Here is a 23,471-nt window from a genome sequence, read left to right on the forward strand (position 1 = left end):
GCTCCATTGTCACGCTAATCTCTGTAGTCTATATAGTCTTTCTTCCTTGCTAAGGAAACTTGCCTTCTAGTGTTTTCCGTGTGTGTGTGTGTGTGTGTGTGAGAGAGAGAGAGAGAGAGAGAGAGAGAGATTGAGCGAGAGAGTGTATGTGTTTTGAATGCTTTAGAAAAGGAATATGCATCTATCTATCCATCTTTTTCTTTGTGGAAGACTCCTGACTTAGCTGGGAAAAGAATTTCTGTAACTGTCCCATTATACATGTAAATTTTTAAAGCTTAACTACATTTTTGTTTTTAGAAAAAGCTAAGTAGTTTTGTTATTTTAAATGAAATACTAAGCATTTTATCTAGTAACACTTAAAGCTGAGTTTCAGCATTCTTTTTTTTTTTTTTTTTTAAGATTTTATTTATTTATTTGAGACAGAGAATGAGATACAGAGAGCATGAGAGGGAGGAGGGTCAGAGGGAGAAGCAGACTCCCTGCCGAGCAGGGAGCCCGATGCGGGACTCGATCCAGGGACTCCAGGATCATGACCTGAGCCGAAGGCAGTCGCTTAACCAACTGAGCCACCCAGGCGCCCACAGCATTCATTTTTTTTTAAACTTCATTGTGTTTGATAAACTTGTCATATTTTATCATAAGATAGAATGGTATCAGTATAATATTTGATGTTAACTTTCAGGGGGTCTTTTAGAATTTTGCCTTTTGTAGTAAATATCATTATTATTTTACTTCAGTTTAGAAAGTGCTGATTGGAGTATGCTCATAAGTAGAATACTGAATAGGGAAGAGTTTACTATACAGGAGCATTTTGTAAGTTGTGCTATGTCCTTGTGCTCTCTAGCCATAGACATCCCTGCTCAAACACTCCACTTTTGAGTATGCCTGAATTTTATTTTCCTAGCTAGTACCTTATTTTGTTTGACAAAGTCTATGGATTATTATAGGTTCTTTAATTTGAGGAGCAGATTTAAAGTGAAAAATGAAAATATAAACTGAAAAACAATATAAACTCCAGGTCTGAATTGGAAAAATATGAACAAATATGTCCTATCGTGATTAATATCATCTGTTTAACTTGACTTCCTTTGATCTTTTGTGTGTTCATTTGTCCTATTTAAGGGTTATAAATTTATTATAGTATAATTTACAGCATGGCATAATAGATGGTATAGGCGGGGAAGTTATAGGGGTTGAATGGAGAGGCATCTAACCCAGGTAGGCTGTTGTTGGCTTCCCCAGGGGAAGAAATGTTTTCACTTGACATTTGAGTAAAAATAACAACGTAAGCTAACATTTACAGGATGCTTTTTCTGTGGTAGTCACTGCTTCAGGCACTTCGCAAGTGTTTGATTCTCACTATAACCCTATGGGGTGGTGCTATTTTCATTTTATAGAGGAAAAATAACTTGCCCAAAGTCACACAGATAGTAAATTGTAGAGGCAGGATTCAAATCCAGGCAAGTCAGGCAAGTGGCTTTAGATTTGTGCCTTTAATGCACTCTGTTGTCTCTCCCTGATGAATTGTTAAAGGAATGCAGGCAGATGGGAAGGCATGTGTGAAGGCCCAGAAGTTAAAGAGTACCTGCTGTGTTTGAAAACTTCAGGTCCACATGACTAGAGAATTGAGGGGGGAGAGGTAAGAGAGAAATCTAGTGGAAAAATTAATGGCCAGGTCTTATAAGGCCTTGTATAAGCAATATTGAAAACTTTCTGCCTTAGCCAAGGATCATGGTGAACCACTAAAGGTTTTAAGTGGTAGGATGAGATTTATATCTTCGTCAGAAAATGGGTTGCAGCGTGATAAGAGCCTAGGCAGGCATAGTAGTTGAAGACTGTTAAATTAATGTAGGCTTGATATGATTACAGCCTGAACAAGACAATGATGGTGGATGTGGAAAGAAGTGATGGATTTGAGAAGTATTTAGGAATTAGTAACAGGGAGAAGAGTGAGTCAAGAATGTATTGTAGGTCTTTTGGTTTGGACATTTGGGTAGATGGCAGTGTTATTTATGGAAATAGCACAAGAAGAGGGATTGGGGTAATGATAAATTGGTTCTCTTTTGGACATTTAAGTTTGAGAAGCCTGTGGAACATACAAGAGGAAATGTCTTATAGCAATTGTATATATGAATCTGAAACTTAAGAAATAGCTGGGTCAGCTCATGTATTGTAAATGCAGTTGGATAATTGGATAAGATTGCCAGGGACTGTATCTAGAGATAATATGCCTTAGACAAAGCCCTGAAAAAGCTAACATTTAAGGGATGGACAGAAGATATTCTTACTAATGCAGAATATTTTGTGTTTCATTTTAGAATGATGTTGAAACACTACAGAAGTGTCTTATTTTGTGCTATGAACTGTTGAAGCAGATGTCCACTTCAGCTGGTATAGGTGCAACCATGAATGGCATCATTGAATCTTTGGTATGTTTGTGGCCTTTGAGGCTTTATACTTTAGCCCATTCCTTCCTCATTTCATAAGTAATATGTTCCTTGGAGTTCCAAAGAAGAAAAAGATGACCATCTTAAACATCTGATAAATATAAGTGGTAAAAAAAAAATTATATAGTGACTACTTCATATTGTGAAGATTAAATTAAGATAATATATATAAAAGACCTGGTATATAAGTATATTTATTCCTTTAAGAAGTATGAAAAAATTATGCTAGAAAGAGATGTAGAATATCTTCATTCTTTGATAGTAAGGGGAAATACTGAAACACATCAGGAATATTTAAATATTGGAATCTTGCTATATAGAAAGACTATGAGACTGTTGACATTGTGAGTCCCATGAAAGGAATTTGTTTTTTCCTGTATATTTAAAGGACTTTATACTTAAGTAGCTCTTCAAAGGTAATTTCCATATTATTGAGCATAGGGACATAAATACTGCAATCTGTAGTAAAACAACATTGTCTGATAGCAATGTAATGCAAACTACATGTAACTTTACATTTTCTGTAGCCACATTTAAAAATTAAAAAGAAACAGGTGAAATTAATTTTATTTATTTATTTATTTATTTTTTAAAGATTTTATTCATTTATTTGAGAGAGAATGAGATAGAGAGAGAACATGAGAGGGGGGAGGGTCAGCGGGAGAAGCAGACTCCCTGCCGAGCAGGGAGCCCGATGCGGGACTCGATCCCGGGACTCCAGGATCATGACCTGAGCCGAAGGCAGTCGCTTAACCAACTGAGCCACCCAGGCGCCCGAAATTAATTTTAATATATTTAACCCGATATACCCAAAATGTTTTAATGGCATCATTTACTCAGTATTAAACTACTGAGATATTTTACATTCAGTTCTTCATACTAAGTCTTTTTTTTTTTTTAAGTAAAAAAAAGCATGGAGCCCAGTGCAGGGCTTGCTTGAATTCACGACCCTGAGATCAAGACCCGAGCTGAAATCAAGAGTCGGACGCTTAACCAATCGAGCCGCCCAGGCGCCCCCATACTAAGTCTTGATAGCATATCTCAGTCTGGTGTAATCACATTTCAAGTGTTCTGTAGTCACATGTGGTCAGTGGCTACAGAATCACATAGTGCAACTCTAGGGTATTGTTTTTACCAGCACTACTTATCCAAAGCAAATTTTGAATGTATCCAGGCTCTTCCAGGATTCTCCCCCAATTGTTTTTACTTGGGATTAATGAAAAACAGCCAGTGAATATAATCTAAAACCAAGTTCCTTGGATTGTCATGAGTTTCTAAAGTCAGTAAAGAAGACCAATTATTGTTTACAACAATGTAGAACTTCTGATTGAAAGAAGATTTTACTAAGCCATTAGAATTTTAGCTTTATTCTTAGTGAAGCAAATGTCTTTAGTGAAAAGTAGTACTTTTAAAGTTCTGTTTGCATACTTTATGTCTGGTCCTGTTGCAAGAGAATGGTAAAGTATCGTATATGACACAATTGAAGTAGTAAATATGAAGACTGTATACTTGTTGGAAAAGATACACAATTTTGAGTGAAGAAAGAACACAAAATTGAATGATCATAATGATTTTGAGTATACAAAAACAATTTATGTCTAAAGATCAAAAGAAACTAGAGGGGGGTGCCTGGGTGGCTCAGTTGGTTAAGCAACTGCCTTCGGCTTGGGTCATGATCCTGGAGTCCCGGGATCGAGTCCCGCATCGGGCTCCCTGCTCGGCGGGGAGTCTGCTTCTCCCTCTGACCCTCCCCCCTCTCATGCTCTCTCTCTCATTCTCTCTCTCAAATAAATAAATAAAAAAGAAAGAAAGAAACTAGAGGGATGTAAATGAATAGGGTATTTAGAGGAGTTGTAATATTTTAATGAAGTTACCATTTTTAAGTAAAAACCGTAAGTTACTAATTGAACAAATATTTATTGAACATCTACTATATACTAAATGCCAGTGATAGAGTGTATATGGTATACAAAACATGTAGACTGCCCTTGTAGATCTTCTGGTCAAGTGAGAGGGACATCAATCAAATATAAGTAGAAGGTTATGCCATTGATAAGTGCTATGAAAAAGAGCTATATGGTCATATGTGAATTTATAATAGTGGATTGGCTCTATTCAGGGAAGATGACCTTGATCTGATTTTTGAATAGACATTAAGTATGTGAAAAAGGGAAGGAAGAATATTCTAGATTTGCTCTCTCTAGTACAGTTGCAACCAGCCACATGTGTCTATTAAAAACCTGTGTCTAGGGGCGCCTGGGTGGCTCAGTCGGTTAAGCGTCTGCCTTCGGCTCAGGTCATGATCTCAGGGTCCTGGGATCGAGTCCCACGTCGGGCTCTCTGCTCAGCGGGGAGTCTGCTTCTCACTCTCCCTCTGTGTACTCTTTCTCTCAAATAAATAAATAAAATCTTTAAAAAACAAAACCTGTGGCTATTAACAATTAGTCCAAACTGAGATGTGCTGTAAGGGTCAAAATACATTGGGTTTTGAAGACTTAGTACAAACAACACAATGTAGATTATCTCAATTTTTTTAATATTGATTACATGTTGTAATGTTAATAATTGGTTATATTGGGTGTAATAAAGTACACTAAAATTAGCTTCACATGTTTCTTTTAAATTTTCTAGAAAATTTAAAGTGACCTATGACTTAACATATTTCTGTTGAATAGCACTGAATGGAAGGCATCAAAATCAGACCATTGTATAAGCAAAGAGCAAGGGGTAGCATAATATAAGATAGTACTAAGAGAGACTACACAATGAGATATATGTCATGTAAGGGAGTTTTATCTTTGTCCTATGAGCACTGGGAAGCTATTAAGTCACTTTTAGCAGGTGGAAGGGGAGGTGTCTTGTGATCAGACTGTATTTCACTCTGGCTACATTCTTCTGTTTTAGCAATTTAATATTTCCTTTTTTTTTTTTTTTTAAAGATTTTCTTTTTTATTTATTCATTTGAGACACAGAGATAGAGAGAGAGTGCATGAACAGGGGGAGAGGCATAGGGAGAGGGAGAAGCGGGCTCTCTGCCGAGCCAGGAGCCAGGAGCCAGACATGGGGCTTGATCCCAGCACCCTGGGATCATGACCTGAGCCGAAGGCAGACGCTTAACCATCTGAGCCACCCAGGCGCCCCTACCTTTTTTTTTTTTTTTTAACTGAAAATTGTTAGACAATATGGATAAGAAGTAGATCTGTGATATCATACAGAAATTATCTATTTCACCATGTTTTTAATATACTGTTATGAATTTCTTGTCCTTGTCAAAATTATTTTAATTAAATTTATTTAATTTAGATTCTTCCTGGAATAGTAAGTGTTCATCCTGTAATAAGAAATCTGGCTGTTTTATGCTTGGGATGCTGTGGACTACAGAATCAGGATTTTGCAAGTAAACACTTCGTATTACTGTTGCAGGTAGGATTTATCCTATGACAAAATCTTGCTTGTATTTCCTGAAATAAGTACTCAGAATCTGTGGTGATAATTTGAGTGTTCTGAATTTAATTTATTCCAGGGCTTATTAATGATGATGACTGTTATGGATGACTTTTAGGGACTGGATGATTTTTATCTTTAGATTTCTTTCTTGTTAAAGTAGAAAAAAAGATGAAATGTCAATTACTTAAGATATTTTTTAAAAATTAAACATATAGCATATTCTGTGCCCAGCATTATTCTAGGCTTGGAAAATAATAAGATAGGTAATGAAAAAAACCAAGATAAAAGTTGCTGTCCTAATGGAGCTTACATTTTAGAAGGGGAAACACAATGAAAAATAAACAATACATAGCGAGTCAGATTGAAAAAAGCAAAGAAGAGGAGTAAGGAGTGGAAATAGGGAGAAAGATCTATTTCTTAGAGAAAGGCCTCACTAATAAGTTGAATTTGAGCCAATACCAGAGGAAAGTGGGAGAATGAACAATGTAGATATCTGGGTAAGATGTTTCTGAGGATAGGGAAGAACAGGGGAAGGGCCCCTGAAGTAGGACTTTGTTTCACATGTTCAAGGAGCAGGGTAACTGTGGCTAGGGCAAATTGAGCAAAGAGGAAAATAGTAGGAAAAAGTATTTGCAGGCAACAGGATGTCCGTATCTTCTAGGGACTTAAGAGACTTCACTGTGAATGAAATGGGAAAGAACTGGAGGATTTTGAGTAGAGGATTATTATGATCTGACTGGGGTATAGTGTTGATGTAAACTAGGGGTTGACAGACCTTCTCTGTAAAGGGCTAGAGAGTAAATATTTTTGACTTTGCAGGCCATATGGTGTGTCTCGAGTACTATTCTGCGGTGCAAGTGTGAAAACACCCAAGACAATATGTAAATGAATTAGTGTGGTAGTAGTTTAGTAAAAATCTATTTATGGACAGTAAAATTTAAATTTCAGATAATTTTCACATGTAATGAAATTGTTTTTTTTTTTAACCATTTAAAGATGTGTAACTCTTCTTAACTTGAAGTCTGTGCAAAAACAGGTAGCAGACTGGATTTGGCCCCTTACCCATAGTTTACAGGTCCCTAATATTAACTGTAGGGTTACAAGTATGGAAGCAGAGATACTCATAAGGAAGGTATGCAATAATCCAGGAAAGAGATGATGATTTGGACCAGTATTCAAGTGGTTATTGGGGTTGTGAGAAGGGGTGGTAATATAAGTTTGGAAGATGACATCTTTAGTATTTGGTGATGAATCTGATGTAACATGTGAGAGAAAGAAATTGAAGATAGCTAAGAATTTTAGCCCAAATAATTGGAAGGATAAACTTGCCCTTTCCTGTGATAGGGAAAACAGAGGAACAGGTTGTATGGCAGGTGGATGAGATAAGGAGTTCAATTTTGGGCATGGTAAATTTGAAGTTTGAGTTCCAAGTGGATTTATCAAATAAGACATTTGTATGTGAGTTTGGAGATAGGAGGGAAGTGCAAGTCGGAGAGATTAATTCTAAGTCTTTATAATAGTATCCAGTGCTTAGAGATTGGATGTTATGTGAGGGATGAGTGTAGATTGAGTAGAGATCTTGACTTTGTAGTTCCCTAGGGCTTAGGCCACATTTCAAGGAAAGGGGAGATAAAAAGAACCAGTAAAGGCTAAGGTGAAGTAGACAGTAAGGGGAGAGTGTGATGTCATTCCTAGAAGGCAAGTGAAGATGATATTTTACAGGGGCTAGCATCACCCGACTGTCCAATGCTGGTGACAGGTTGATAAGGATTTATAATTGACCATTTGGGGCAAATAAGGAAGTGTTTGGTGACTTTCATGAGAATAGCTTATGTGAAGGGCAAAGCTTTATTGGAGTGGGCTGAAGAGAGAATTATGAGAGAGGAATTGGAGATAGCCAGTGTAGACTACTCTTCCAAGATTTTATTTTTGTTAGGAGAAATAGAAATGGGGAGGTAGCAAGAGAAGGGTTTGGAATAAAAAGAAGAGGTTTTTGGTTTTGTTTTAGATTTTTTTTAAGATGGAGAAGATTACACCATGTTTGTAATAAATACTAAGGACAATGGCTCTGTTGAAAGGAAAAAATTGATAATACAGGAAGAGAAGGCACTTGCGAGAATGCTACTGAATAGACAAGAAGGATGAAATCTAGTGTACCAATGGAATGTGTTTGACTTTTTAACGCCTTTGGACATCTATCTTTTAACATTTGGGCCTGGCTTAACTTCAAAAATATACCTCCCTCCACTTCTCCATATGAAAAGACAATGTGACTCAGGTAGCATCTGGTATTGCCAAATCTAATGGTATAAAAAAGCTGCAGGGAATTTTAGTGCAAATTGCTTGCCAGCGGTAAATGGGAGTGCTTTGTGTGCTCAGTTTGAAAATAACATGTGACAACACAGATCATCATTTTCATGAAAAGATTATTTTAAAAGACTGAACTCTGGGGTGCCTGGTGGCTCAGTTAGTTAAGCATCCAACTCTTTATTTTGGCTCAGGACATGATCTCTCAGAGTCCTGAAATCTGCCAATGTTGGGCTCCATGGGAGTCTGCTAGAGATTCTCTCTCTCCCACTGCTTTGCCCCCTGCTCGCATGTGCTCGCTCGCTCTCAAATAAATAAATAAATCTTAAAAAAAAAAAAAAAAGACTGAACTCAAGCAATAGTAGAGTATTCCCTCAGCATGAAACCCTTATCTTGGAGCATGCTTTAATGTTGCAATCACATTACCGAGGGGAAAAAAGCATACAATTAGAACTTGGGGAAGTCATGTGTTCTGGAAATGGTCAAACTGCTCGTGGCTTGTATCAGAGGAAGAAAATTAAAATCATACTTACGTCAAAAGATAGTCATTAGGAATTTCAGGGTTTTGTTTTAGTTTCCTTTTTTGGAGCATTTGGCATCTCATCAATTTATTTACTGTGCAGTGATGAAATTCCTGTTGATGCTCTGTTTATATTTATCATCCTATGCTGCTGTTGTCTTAGAAAAATTTCTGTTATTGTTAGATCCTTTTGGAAACTTGAAATGTCAGTATTATCTTTTTTATCATTTTATTTTTTAAAGATTTTATTTATTTGAAACAGAGCAAGAGATAGCGAGAGCAGGAACACAAGCAGGGGGAGTGGGAGAGGGAGAAGCAGGCTTCCCCCAGAGCAGGGAGCCCGATGCGGGGCTCGATCCCAGGACCCTGGGATCATGACCTGAGCCGAAGGCAGACGCATAACGACTGAGCCACCCAGGCACCATCAGTATTATCTTTAAAAATGATGTGAAAGTTCCTTTCTCAAAGAAACAAAAATTTTGGTACTTTGTCCAGATGAATCATTTATAGTACTTGGCCCTACATCTGGTTTTGCTCTAAGATGTAGAGTGAATCTACATGTGTTATAGTCATTCTTTCTCAGTCAGTTGGCATTAGTGATTCTGTTAGTAATTAGAAGGAAGTCTTGTTTACTATTGTGAAATTTTTTGGCTTAATATAGGTGCCCAGAGAATAAAATCCTGTATTTTCAAAGAGGTTTTGCTAAGAAATACTGTATATATAGTAAGCTCTCTACTTGGGTTTCCTGGCTTCCTAGAAGATGGGTCTTGAAGTGCTAGATTGATCTCTGGTCATTACTCTTAAGTGGAAGAAAAATCTTATTAGAACATTCAATAGTGAAGAATTCATTTATATCTAGCTTAAGTAGGTTTTTTTGGCTCTAAAAATGGGATAAAACATTCATTAAGATGTTCTATGTACCATTAAGAATGCTGCTGAAAAATTGTGAGTTGTAGTCAGGTTGGAACTCTAATAGAGGAGATTAAAGGCAGACAGTTACATAAAATTTCTAATATTGCAGCAAAGGAAACACCATAGGACTTTTCTAAAAGATAATTAAGTTCACTTAACCTTTAAAGATGAAATGTGGATTTTGATCCTTTTAATTTTTGCTGGCCATAACATCAGTAATAAGTGCTGTGGTCATTGCAGCCAAAGAAATATAGTATGATTGTAATGCTTAAGCGTGTCCTGGAGCATTCTGATATATTTAATACTAACTCATGCTCCACTTGACAGAGCATATAGGAGCCTTGATACTGTTTATTTTTATATTTGTACTTCTCCGTTGTGGAAAGGAATTGTCAAAATCAAGCAGGTGTGAAAGATAAATGATGTTTCTTATCAAGACCATTCCACAATTTTACCCTCTTCCAAATCAAACCAGTCAATAGAAAAGCAGCCTTGTCATGGAATTAAAGTTTTAAAGAATTGAAGTTGCCCCCCTCTTTTGTAATATAAACAACGGAGATCCCTAAACTTTTTTTGAGGACTAGCTATTAATATTTGCCTGGAAAAAAAAATCTCTATCTATACATATATATATGTATAGATAGAGATTTTTTTTTTTAAAGTAGGCTCCATGCCCAATGTGAGCCCAGTGCAGGGCTCAAACTCATGACCATGAGATCAAGAGTCAGACACTGACTGAGCCACCCAGGCATCCCTAGATTTTTTTTGTGAATTAAAAATGTTTGTTGGGGGCGCCTGGGTGGCTCAGTTGGTTAAGCGACTGCCTTCGGCTCAGGTCATGATCCCAGGGTCCTGGGATCGAGCCCCGCATCGGGCTCCCTGCTCCGCGGGAAGCCTGCTTCTCCCTCTCCCACTCCCCCTGCTTGTGTTCCCTCTCTCGCGGTGTCTCTGTCAAATAAATAAATAAAATCTTAAAAAAAAAAAAATGTTTGTGAATATCAGGTTCAAATGCAGTAAAATAAGTTATATGTAGGGGCTTCTGGGTGGCTCAGTCAGTTAAGCGCCTGCCTTGATCCCAGGATCCTGGGATCAAGTCCCTTGTCAGGCTCCTTGCTTAGCAGGGAGCCTGCTTCTCTCTCTCCCTCTGCCCCTCCCCCTGCTTGTGCTCTCACTCTCGCTGTCTCTCTCCCTCTGTCAAATAAATAAATCTATAAAAAAAAAATAAAAAAAAGTTATATGTAAAATTTTGTCCTTTTTTTTTTTTGTATGTTATTCTGCAGTGGGGTTTTAAGCTCTTCTCATGTCCTTAAAAGGGTTTATGATCAAAAGAAGTTAACCACTGAATGAATTCATTTGTTCATAAAGTTACTTTTAGGGCTCTCATTAGAAGATTTTAAATTAAGGGAAAATAGCTATCTTTTGGGGGAGTAAGAAATCAGTTCTTTTTTAAATCAAGCCTTAGTAATACAAATTGATTTAAGACACGTATACACACTTGTTAGAAAGGTAAGAGAGAGAAATCCTTCCTTCCTTCCTTCTTGGCTTCATGCCCAACATGGGGCTCAAACTCACAACCTCAGGATCAAGAGTCACATGTTCTACTGACTGAGCCAGTTAGGTGCCCCAGAAATTATTTCATTTTAAAGTCTTGCTTAGATAAATACAGTATTGAGAGCTATTGCTAACCAGTAAGGGACTGAGAAGGACAAGGAAAACCAAGTTGCTGCTAAAAGAGTAGCATGTTTAGAAATCTTATAGAATAGTCCTTACATTGCATTTGTCTTTGGGAAATTTGCAGGTCTTACCATAATAGATAACATTTTGAAATTTTTTTCAAAGATTTGAGCTATTTTTCTCAATTCACTAACTTGACCAACTTGTAATTTTTATTCAGTCTAAAGGCTAAGCCATATAGCCAAGTAGTGGATCCATGTCCAAAATTTAAGTGCATTAAAGAATATAATAAAGCTTTTCATAATAGAAATATTCAGCTCTATCTTTTTCATGGCTTTGAAATTTAGTATATAGGAATTCAGTGTTCTTAACCTAGGACAGACTCATACAAACTGCTGGATTTTATAGTTTACCCCCTTTTTTAAAGGAGTCCAATTCATTGAGAACTGAATTTACTTTTAATGAAATTTGAATTTATTGAACTAATAAAGAAAATTTTATCTTTAGTAAAGCTTGCTAACCTGGAAGAGTACTGATATTCTAATGAATGCTTTTTATTGGTTAAAATGTAATGTTTTTTACTTAAGGGATGGCTGTAACAATTACAATGTAATTGAACAGTTTTTCTAGATCTTAAAAAAAAATCATATCCAATATATTCATTCTTTTTCAAATAAAAGGAACAAATAATATAATACAGCCTGATTCTAGTTCTAGGAATTTTTTTTGTACTGAAGATGAACTTTTCCTGAATGAAATAGAAGTCTGAATGTTATGGTACAAATGAAAATAATAACGTTAAAACAAATTTTAATTTTTGAAAAATGATGTTTCATGTGGACTTGACTGTTGGAATTAGACTAAGAAAATAGGGTACATGTTAATTTTATACAGCATAGACAATGAAAAGTTTACTGAATTTACTTTTTTTGGCGGGGGATGTTTCAATTTAGGTTTTGCAAATTGATGATGTGACAATAAAAATAAGTGCTTTAAAGGCAATCTTTGACCAACTGATGACGTTTGGTATTGAGCCATTTAAAACTAAAAAAATCAAAGCCGTACAAAGTGAAGATGCAGAAATAAACACTGATGGAGACCAAGAGTTCAAAGAAGCTGAAGAAGAGACTGCTACAGCCAAGAATGTTCTGAAACTCCTTTCTGATTTCTTAGATAGTGAGGTAAGAAATAATCACAGCCTTGTTATTATGAAATTTCTTTTTATTGTGTATGTTTGGGCTCTTTATTTTTTTTAGGCTGAAGCTTAAATTTGACCAACATTTAAAAATTTTGCCTTTTAAATATGATTAAGTTCCACTTTCATTCCTAATATACCTTGTTTCTCACTGTCAGATTGTATATGCAAAGAATTGAAGTGTAAACAAAAATGACTATTAGAGGGGGTTCTGGTTTTTGGTTTTTTTTTTTTTTTTTTTAATCTTTTCCCATGTCTTTATGATTTATGACTTAAAGTTTTTCCCCTGGAGTCTTAAGAAATAATTTAAAATAATTTTACATTGGGTTGGTGGAAGGTCTGAGATAGGGTATGGAATTAGATTTTTTTCCTTAAGGTACCCCTGAACTACATTTTTATAGCATATATAAGCAATAAAAAAAAATATTTTTTTTTTAGGATTTTATTTCTTTATTTGACAGAGAGAGACACAACGAGAGAGGGAACACAAGCAGGGGGAGTGGGAGAGGGAGAAGCAGGCCTCCTGTGGAGCAGGGAGCCCTATGCTGGGCTCTCTCCCAGGACTCTGGGATCATGACCTGAGCCGAAGGCAGATGCTTAACGACCGAGCCACCCAGCTGCCCCAACAATCAAAAATTTTTTGTATTTTTTTTATTGAGGTGAAATTGATATAAACAGTTTTAAAGTGGACAGTTGATTGGCATTTAGTACCTTCACAGTGTAATGCAACTGCCACCTCTATATAATTTTTAAAACATTTTCACTATCCCAAAAGGAAGAACTGTATCCTTTGAGCAGTTGCTCCCTATTTCTCCTTCTGCCTGTGCCTTATAGTCACCAATATGCCTTTTGTCTCTATGGATTTAACTTTTCTGGATGTTTCATATAAATGGAATCATATAGTATGTGACCTCATGTCTGCTTTCTTTCACTTAGCTTCTTTTCTTTCTTTCTTTTTGGATATATTTGTTTATTTATTTGCTTTATCTGTAAGTCCCATGGGGGAGAGGACTATGCTTGCATGTTTTTGTTTTTTTGTTTTTTAAATAGCCAAGGTATAGTACATCATTAGGTTTTGATACAATGTTCAGGATTCATTAGTTGAATATAACATGCAGTACTCATCATATCACATGCCCTCTTTAATTCCTATCACCCTGTTACCCCATTCCCCCACCCACCTCCCTTTCTGCAACCCTCGGTTTGTTTCCTGTAGTCAAGAGTCTCATGGTTTGTCTCTCAATGATTTCTTTGCATTCAGTTTTTCCTCCCTTCCCCTATTGTCTTCTGCATTATACCTTATGTTCCACATGAGTGAAACCATATGATAATTGTGTTTCTCTGATTGACTTATTTCACTTAGCATAATACCCTCCAGTTCCATCCATGTCGATGTAAATGATAGATATTCATCCTTTCTGATGGCTGAGTAATATTCCATTGCATATATGAACCACATCTTCTTTATCCATTCATCTGTTGAAGGACATGTCGGCTCCTTCCACAGTTTGGCTATTGTGGACATTGCTGCTATGAACATTGGGGTGCGTGTGCCCCCTCTTTTCACTACATCTGTATCTTTGGGGTAAATTGCTGGGTCGTAGGGTAGTTCTATTTTTAACATCCTGAGGAATCTCCATGCTGGTTTCCAGAGTGACTATACCAGCTTGCATTCCCACCAACAGTGTAAGAGGGTTCCCCCTTTCTTCACATCCTTGCCAACATTTGTTGTTTTCTGTCTTGTTAATTTTAGCCATTCTCACTGGTATAAGGTGGTATCTCATTGTGATTTTGTTTTGTATTTCCCTGATGGCAAGTAATGTGGAGCATTTTCTCATGTGTCTGTTGTCCATTTGTATGTCTTTGGAGAAGTGACTGTTCATGTTTTCTGCCCATTTCTTGACCGGATTATTTGTTTTTTTGGATGAGTGTTGAGTTTGAGAAGTTCTTTGTAGATCTTGGATACCAGCCCTTAATCTGTAATATCATTTGCATATATATTCTACCATTCCATAGGTTTGTTGATTGTTTCCTTTGTTGTGCAGAAGCTTTTTATCTTGATGAAGTCCCAAAAGTTCATTTTTGCTTTTGTTTCCCTTGCCTTTAGAGATGCGTCTTGGAAAAAGTTGCTTTGTCCAAGGTCAAACAGGTTGCTGCCTATGTTCTCCTCTAGGATTTTGATGGATTCCTGTCTCACATTTAGGTCTTTCATCCATTTTGAGTTTATCTTTGTGTATGGTGTAAGATAATGGTCCAGTCTCATTCTTCTGCATGTGGCTGTCCAGTTTTCCCAACAGCCATTTGTTGAAGACTTTTTTCCATTGGATATTCTTTCCTGCTTTGTTGAAGATTAGTTGACCATAGAGTTGAAGGTCCATTTCTGGGCTCTGTATTCTATTCCATTGACTTATGTGTCTGTTTTCATGCCATATCATGCTGCTTTAATGATTACAGCTTTGTAATAGAGCTTGAAGTCAGGCAGTGTGATGCCCCCAGCTTTGGTTTTCTTTTTCAACATTCCCCTGGTGATTCGGGGTCTTTTCTGATTTCATAGAAATTTTAGGATTGTTTGTTCCAGCTCTGTGAAAAATGTCAGTGGTTTTTTGATAGGGATTGCATTGAATGTGTAGATTGCTCTGGGCAACATAGACATTTTAACAATGTTTATTTTTCCAATCCATGAGCAAGGAATGTTTTTCCATCTCTTTGTGTATTCCTCAATTTCTTTCATAAGTGTTCTGTAGTTTCTAGAGTACAGATCGTTTACCTCTTTGGTTAGGTTTATTCCTAGGTATCTAGTGGTTTTTGGTGCGATTGTGAATGGGATCGATTCCTTAATTTCTCTTTCTTCTGTCTCATTGTTAGTGTATAGAAATGCAACTGATTTCTGTGCATTGATTTTGTATCCTGCCACGTTGCTGAATTGCTGTATGAGTTCTAGCAATTTTGGGTTGGAATCTTTTGGGTTTTCCCCATAAAGTATCATGTCATCTGCAAAGAAAGAGAGTTTGATTACTTCTCTGCTGATTTGGATGCCTTTTCTTTCTTTTTGTTGTCTGACAACAAAAGCTAGGACTTCTAGTACTGTGTTGAACAATAGTGGTGAGAGTGGGCATTCTTGCTGTGTTCCTGACCTTAAGGGAAAAGCTCTCAGTTTTTCTCCATTGAGAATTATAATCGCTGTGGCACTTAGCTTATTTTCGAGGCTCATTCATATTGTAGCTTGTATCAGTACTTCATTCCTTCTTATGGCAGAACACTCTCTCATTTTATGTATATATCACAATTTCCTTAGCTCATCCACTGAAAAATATTTGGGCTGTTTTCATCTTTTAGCTATTGGGTATATAATCCTGTTATGAACATGTGTGGGCATGTATTTTCTGTTCTTTAGGGTATATACCTAGGAGAGGCTTACTGGGATTTATGGTAAATTTTTTTTTTTTTTTAATGATTCACCCCCAATCTAGTTAATTAACACATCCCAACAATTCACATATTTATTTACTTGTTTTAGTGAGAACATTTAAATTCTACTCTCATAGCAAAGTTCAATTATACAATACAGTGTTACCAACTAAGGTCACCGTGTTTTACATTAGGTCTCCAGAATTGTATTTATTTATTTATTTATTTATTAAGAACTTGTAGCTGAAAGTTTGTACCCTTTTACTAATGTTTCTGTATTTCTCCCAACCCCCAGTCCTGGCAGCTACTTTTCTACTCCATTTCTATGAGTTTGACCATTTTTTTATATTTACTTTTTTTAAAGATTCTACATTTAAAGTGATACATACAGTATTTATCTTTGGGTATTTCACTTAGCACAGTGTTCTGAAGGCCTATCCATGTTGTTGATGGTAGGATTTCCTTTTCTTATCTGCAAATATATTCTGTTGTATATATTCATATATATACCACATCTTCTTCATCCAGTCATCCATCAGTGGGCATTCAGGTTGTTTCCATATCTTGGCTATTGTAAGTAATGCTGCAGTGAACATGGGAGCGCAGATACCTCTTTGAGATTCTGTTTTCATTTCCTTTGGATATATATCCTGAAGTGAGACTGCTCTGTCATATGGTAATTCTATTTTTAATTTTTTTTTTAGGATTTATCCATTCATTTTACAGAGAGAGTGTTTGTGTGAGCAGGGGAAGGTGCAGAGGGAATGGGAGAGAATCTCAAGCAGACTCCCTGCTGAACGAGGAGCTGGGTGTGGGGTTTGATCTCAGGACCTGAGCTGAAGTCAGACACTGAGCCACTCAGGCACTCCTGTTTTTAATTTTTTGAGGAACCTCTGTATTGTTTTCCACGGTGCTGCACCAGTTTACATTCCCACCAGCAGTGCACAAGGCTTCCCTTTCCTCCACATCCTCACCAATACTTAGCTCTTATTTTTTTGTTGAAAGTCATTCAAACAAGTTGAGGTGATAATGCATTGTGGTTTTGATTTGCATTTCCATGATGGTTAGTGATGTTGAGCACTTTATCGTGTGCCTGTTGGTTGTTTCTATGTTTTTGGAAAAATACCATTTCAACTCCTCTGCTCATCTTTTTTTAAGTTTTTATTTAAATTCCAGTTAGTTAGCATACAGTGTAATGGTAGTTTCAGGTGTTCAATATAGTGATTCAACATTTCCATACAACACCTGGTGCTCATCACAAGTGCACTCCTTAATCCTCATCATCTATTTAACCCATCCCTCACCCATCCCCCTTCTGGTAACCATCAGCTTGTTCTGTATAGTTAAGAGTATTTCTTGGTTTGCCTCTCCTCTTTTTTCCTTTGCTCATTTGTTTTGTTTCTTAAATTCCATGTATGAGTGAAATCATATAGTATTTGTCTTTCTCTGACTTATTTCACTTAGCAAATACTCTCTAGATTCATCCATGTCTTTGCAAATGGCAAGATTTCATTCTTTTTGATGGCTGAGTGATATTCCACTGTATATATATACCACCTCTTTTTTATCCATTCATTAGTTGATGGACACTTGGACTGTTTCTATAATTTGGCTACTGTAGATAATACTGCCATAAACATTGGGGTGCATGTATCCCTTTGAATTAGCTCTTTGGCTAAATTCCGAGTAGTGCAGTTTTTGGATTATAAGGTAGTTCTATTTTTAACTTTCTGAGGAACCTCCATACTGTTTTCTAGCGTGGCTGTACCAGTTTGCATTCCCACCAACAGTGCAAGAGGGTTCCCCTTTCTCCATATCCTTGACAACACCTGTTGTTTCTTGTGTTGTTGATTTTAGCCATTCTGACAGGTGTGAGGTGCTTTCTCATTGTAGTTTTGATTTGTATTTTAATTGGATTGTTTGGGTTTTTTTGCTATTGAGTTATATGAGTACCTTATATATTTGGAATATTAACCTGTTATTAAATATATAATTTGCAAATAATTGTTTTGCAATATGTAGGTTATCTTTGCATTTTGTTGATGGTTTCCCTTGCTGTGCAGAGCTGTTCAGTTTGATGCAGTCCCACTTATTTTTGCTGATGTTGACTTTGCTTTTGGTGTCAAATCCAAAAAATCACCAAGACCTCTTTTCTTCTAGGAGTTTATGGTTTCACGTGATACTTTCTTTAACTTCTTTGAGGAACTGTCAAACTGTTTTTCACAGCAGTCAAACCATTTTACATTTTACAACATTGTACCAGGGCTTCAATTTTCCCACATTCATATCAACACTTGTTATTTTCCATTAAAAATTTTTTTAGCCATTTTAGTAGATTGAAAAAATACTTCCAGTGGTTTTGAATTGTATTTCTCTAATGACTACTGATGAGTATCTTTATGTGCTTGTTGCCTATTTGTAGGTCTTATTTGGAGAAATGTCTTTTCAAATATTGGGTTGTCCCTTTTCGAGTTCTTCATATATTCTGAGTAGTAGATCCTTATCAAGTATGTGATATGCAAATATTTTGTCCTATAGGTTGTCTTTTCTTAAGAATGTCCTTAGATAATATAAAACATTTGTAATTTTGATAAAGACTAAGTTGTGTTTTTTACCCTTTTATTGCTTGTGCATCTTTTGGTGTCCTAAGAATATATTGCCAATCCAAGTTATGGAGATTTGTCTCTGTGTTTTCTTCTAAGAGTTTTACTTTTAGCTTTTTATATTTAGGCTTTTGATGAATTTTCAGATAATATTTCTACATGGTGTGAGGTAGAGTTCCAACTTCATTGTTTTGCTTGTGGACATCCAGTTTGTCTTAGCACCATTAATTGAAGATGCGATTTTTTTCCCACTGAATTGTTTTGGCACTTTTGTTGAGAATCAACTGACCCTACTTGTGTGAGTTTATTTCTGGACTCTCAATATTACATTATCTGTGTCAATCCAGTACCAGACCATTTTAATTTGTGTAACTTCATAATAAATTTTGAAATTGGGAGTTGAGTTCTCCAACTTTGTTCTTTATTAGTATTGTTTGGCTACTTGGGGTCCTTTGCAATTCTTCATGAATTGGAGGATTGGTTTTTCCATTTCTGCAAAAAAGTCCATTAGAATTTTGATAGGGGTTGCATTTGGACATGTAGATCACACTGGATAGTATTGCCGTCTTAATAATGTTAAATCTTCCAATCCATAAACTTGGATGCCTTTCCATTTATTTAGGTCATCGTTCATTTCTTTCAAAAGTGTTTTTGTAGTTTTCAGGGTATAAATCTTTGATTTTCTTGGTTAAGTTTATTCTTATGTATTTGGATGCTATTGTAAATAGAGTTGTTTTCTTAATTTCCTTTTTGGGTGGTTGGTTCACTGATTTTGTATAGAAACTTAATTGGGTTTTCTGTGTATTTATTTGATTTGGTATTCAACTTTGCTGCATTCACTTATTAACTCTTGTAATTTGTGTGTGTGTGAATTCTTTGGGATTTTCTCTATATAGAATCATGTCATCTGTGAAGAGACATTGTTTCAATTCTTACTTTCCAATTTGTATGTGTTTTATTTCTTTTTCTATTTTATTTTCTTTTTCCTGCCTAATTGCTCTAACTGGAACTTTCAGTACACTGTTGAGGCAGCAATGTTGTTTCGTCTCTAATCTTAAGGGAAAATTTTTCAGTCTTTAACTATTCAGTGTGAGGTAGGTTCTTTATAAATGACCTTATCACCTTGAGAAAGTTTCCTTCTATTCTTGTCTGGGTTTTTTTCATTGTTTTGGCTTTGTTTTGCTTTTGTCATGAAAGCATGTTTAATTTTTCAAATGCTTTTTCTACGTCCGTGAGATGCTCATATGGGTTTTTGTTCATTTGTTTTATTGATGTACGTTACTTTGCTTGATTTTCTTCTGTTGAACCACCCTTGCATTCTTGGGATAAGTTCTACTTGGTTATGGTTTATATGGTGTATAATCTTTTTAATATGTTGTTGGATTTGATTTGGTACCATTTTGTTGAAGATTTTTATGTCTGTATTCATAAGGGAAATTGGGCTGTTGTTGTCTTGCACTGTCTTTGTCTGCCTTTGGTTTCGGGGTAATACTGACTTCATATACTGAGTTAGGAATTGTTTGTTCCTCTTCTGTTTATTGGAAGACTTTGAGAAGATTGCTGTGAATTCTTCTTTTATTACTTGGTGAGAATTTACCAGTAAAGCCATCTGGGGTTGGACTTTTCTCTTGGGGAGGTCTCTGATTACTTATTCAATTGGAGTATAATTAGAGGTCTATTTGGATTTGTTTTTTTTTTTACTGAATCAGTTTTGGTAATTTGTCTTTCTAGGAAATGTCCATTTTATCTAAGTTACTTAATTTTTGGTGGTCAGTTTATAGTGTTTTACAATTCTTTTTATTACTGTAAGGCCAGTTGTAATGTTCCTGTTTTCAGTTCTGATTTCAGTTATTTGCATCTTCTTTCTTTTATCTTTGTCACTCTAGCTGAAGGTTTGTCAATTGTGTTCATATTTTCAAAGAACCAACTTTTGGTTTTATTGATTTTTCTCTTTTTCTCTCTCTGTTTTGTTTCTCTTCTCTAATCTTTAATATTTTCTTTCTCCTTCCTTCTTTAGGTTTAGTTTTTTTTTTTTTTTAAGTTCCTTAAAGTATAAAGTTAGGTTATTGAGGTGTTTTTTTGTTTTGTTTTGTTTTTTGTTTTTTTAATTCCAGTGTAATTAATGTACACTGTTATATTAGTTTCAGGTGTACAGTATAATGATTCAACAGTTCTGTGCTTTACTCAGTGCTCATTATGATTAAGTGTACTTTCAGTTCCTTTCACTTATTTCATCCACCCCACCCCTCCCCCCTTTCCTCTGGTAATCACAAGTTTGTTCTCTTTATTTAAGCGTCTGTTTATTGGTGTGTCATTTTTTCATTGTTCGTTTTGTTTCTTAAATTTCACATATGAATGAAATCATATGGTGTTTGCCTTTCTCTGATTGACTTTTTTCTTTTTCCTTTTTTTTAATGCGGGGCTCAAACTCATGACCGTGAGATCAAGACCTGAGCCAAGATCAAGAGTTGGACACTTAATCCACTGAGCTACCCAGGCACCCCACTGATTGACTTATTTTATTAGCATTATACCTTCTTGATCCATCCATGTTGTTGCAGATGGCAAGATTTCATTCTTTTTTTTTTATTTTTGGTTGAGTAATATTCCATTGTATGTATGTGTGTATATATATATATTTATCCATTCATCTACTGATGGACATGTGCATGGTTTCCATATTTTGGCTATTGTAAATAGTAGTGCAGTAAATAGGTGTATATATCTTTTTGGAATTGATGTTTTTATATTCTTTGGGTAAATACCCAGTAGTGGAATTACTGGATCATATGATAATTCTATTTTTAATTTTTTGAGGCACCTTCATACTTGCATTCCCACCAATAGCACATGAGGGTTCCTTTTCTCCACATCCTTGCCAAACTTGTTGTCTCTTGTGTTTTTGATTTTAGCCACTCTTACAGGTGTGAGTTAATATCATTGAGGTTTTGATTTGCATTTCCCTGATGATAAGTGATGTTGAGCATCTTTTCATGTGTTTGTTGGCCATCTGTATGTCTTCTTTGGAGAAATGTCTGTTCATGTCTTCTGCCCATTTTTTAATTGGATTATTTTTTGGTGTTGAGTTGTATGAGTTCTTTATATATATATATATATATATATTTTTTTTTTTTTTAAAGATTTTTTATTTACTTATTTGAGAGAGAGAATGAGAGAGAGAGCATGAGAGGGGGGAGGGTCAGAGGGAGAAGCAGACTCTCCGCTGAGCAGGGAGCCCGATGCGGGACTCGATCCGGGGACTCCAGGATCATGACCTGAGCCGAAGGCAGTCGCTTAACCAACTGAGCCACCCAGGCGCCCCTTTATATATTTTTGATACTAATTCTTTATTAGATACGTCATTTGCAAATATCTTCTCCCATTCAGTAGGTTTTTAGTTTTGTTGATTATTTCCTTTGCTGTGCAGTAGCTTTCTGTTTTGATGTAATACCAGTAGTTTGTTTATTTTTGCTTTTGTTTCCCTTTCCTCAGGAGATATATCTAGGAAAGTGTTGCTGCTGCTGATATCAAAGAAATTACTGCCTGTGTTCTCTTCTAGGGTATTTATGGTTTCAGGTCTCACATTTAGATTTTCATTTACAATTAGCATTTTGAGTTTATTTTTGTGTATGGTGTAAGAAAATTGTCCAGTTTCATTGTTTTGCATGTAGCTGTTTAGTTTTCCACTTGTTGAAGAGACTTGTCTTTTTCCCATTTGTGTGTTTTTGCCTCCTTTCTTGAAGATTAATTGACCATATAATTGTGTGTTTATTTCTGGGCTCTCTGTTTTGTTCTTTTGATGTTTGTATCTATTTTTTGTGCTAGTGCCTTACTATTTTAATTACTACAGCTTTGTAGTATATCTTGAAATCTGGAGTTGTGAAACCTCCAGTTTTGTTCTTCTTTTTCAAGATTACTCTGGCTTTTTGGGGTCTTTTGTGGTTCCATACATATTTTAGGGTTATTTGCTCTAGTTTTGTGAAAAATGCTATTGGTATTTTGATAGGGATTGCATTAAATATGTAGATTGCTTTGGGTACTATGGACATTTTAACAATATTGTTCTCCCAATTCATGAACATGTAATATCTTTCCATTTGTTTGTGTCATCTTCAGTTTCTTTTATCACTGTTTTATAGTTTTCACAGTACAGGTCTTTCACCTTCTTGGTTACATTTATTCCTAGGTATTTTATTCTTTTTGGTGCAATTGTAAATGGGATTGTTTTCTTAATTTCGCTTTCTGTTACTTCATTATTTGTGTATATAGGCATGGGAACAATTGATGTATATTGATTTTGTATCCGACCTTCCTGAATTCATTTATCGGTTCTAGTAGTGTTTTGGTGGAGTCTTTAGGGTTTTCTCTATAGGATATCATTTCATCTGTAAATAGTGAATTTTACTTCTCCCTTACTGATTTAGATGCCTTTTATTTCTTTTTGTTGTCTGATTGCTATGGCTAGGACTTCCAGAACTATGTTGAGTAAAAGTGAGAGTGGATATCTTTGTCTTGTTCTGATCTTAGGGGAAAAGCTCTGTTTTTTTGTTTTTTTGTCTTTTTTTTAACCACTGAGTATGATGTTAGCTGTGGGTTTTTCATTTATGGCCTTTAGTATGTTGAGGTATGTTCCCTCTAAACATACTTTGTTGAGGATTTTTATTATAGATGGTTGTACTTGTCATATGCTTTTTCTACATCTATTGAAATGATCAGTAGATCAATAGAACATTAGCCTTTGTCTTATTGATTTGATGTATCACAATGATTTGCAAATATTGAGCCACCCTTGCAACCCAGGAATAAATCCCACTTGATCATGGTGAATGATTTTTTTTTTTAATTTTTAAAAATAAAAAAAATTTTAATGTACTGTTTCTTTGCTAATATTTTGTTGAGGACTTTTGTATCTATGTTCAATAGCTATAATATATTATTTTGTAGTGTCTTTATGTGTT

At 35.7% G+C, this 23,471-nt stretch overlaps 1 protein-coding gene across 1 annotated transcript in view; it reads left to right on the forward strand.

The window, feature by feature from the left end:
* The window catches only part of NCAPG (non-SMC condensin I complex subunit G), a 53,846-nt gene that overhangs the window by 15,901 nt on the left and 14,474 nt on the right, over positions 1–23,471 (forward strand). Inside the window, exons 12-14 of the mRNA XM_064584329.1 lie at positions 2,319–2,429; positions 5,751–5,870; positions 12,261–12,488. Of these exons, the coding sequence (XP_064440399.1) occupies positions 2,319–2,429; positions 5,751–5,870; positions 12,261–12,488 (459 nt within the window). The remainder of the gene's footprint in view (positions 1–2,318; positions 2,430–5,750; positions 5,871–12,260; positions 12,489–23,471) is intronic.

Source organism: Mirounga angustirostris, unplaced genomic scaffold, assembly GCF_029215605.1.
Source record: "Mirounga angustirostris isolate CCGP_5_RB_7025 unplaced genomic scaffold, mMirAng1.0.hap1 SCAF_2, whole genome shotgun sequence".
Lineage (NCBI taxonomy): Eukaryota > Metazoa > Chordata > Mammalia > Carnivora > Phocidae > Mirounga > Mirounga angustirostris.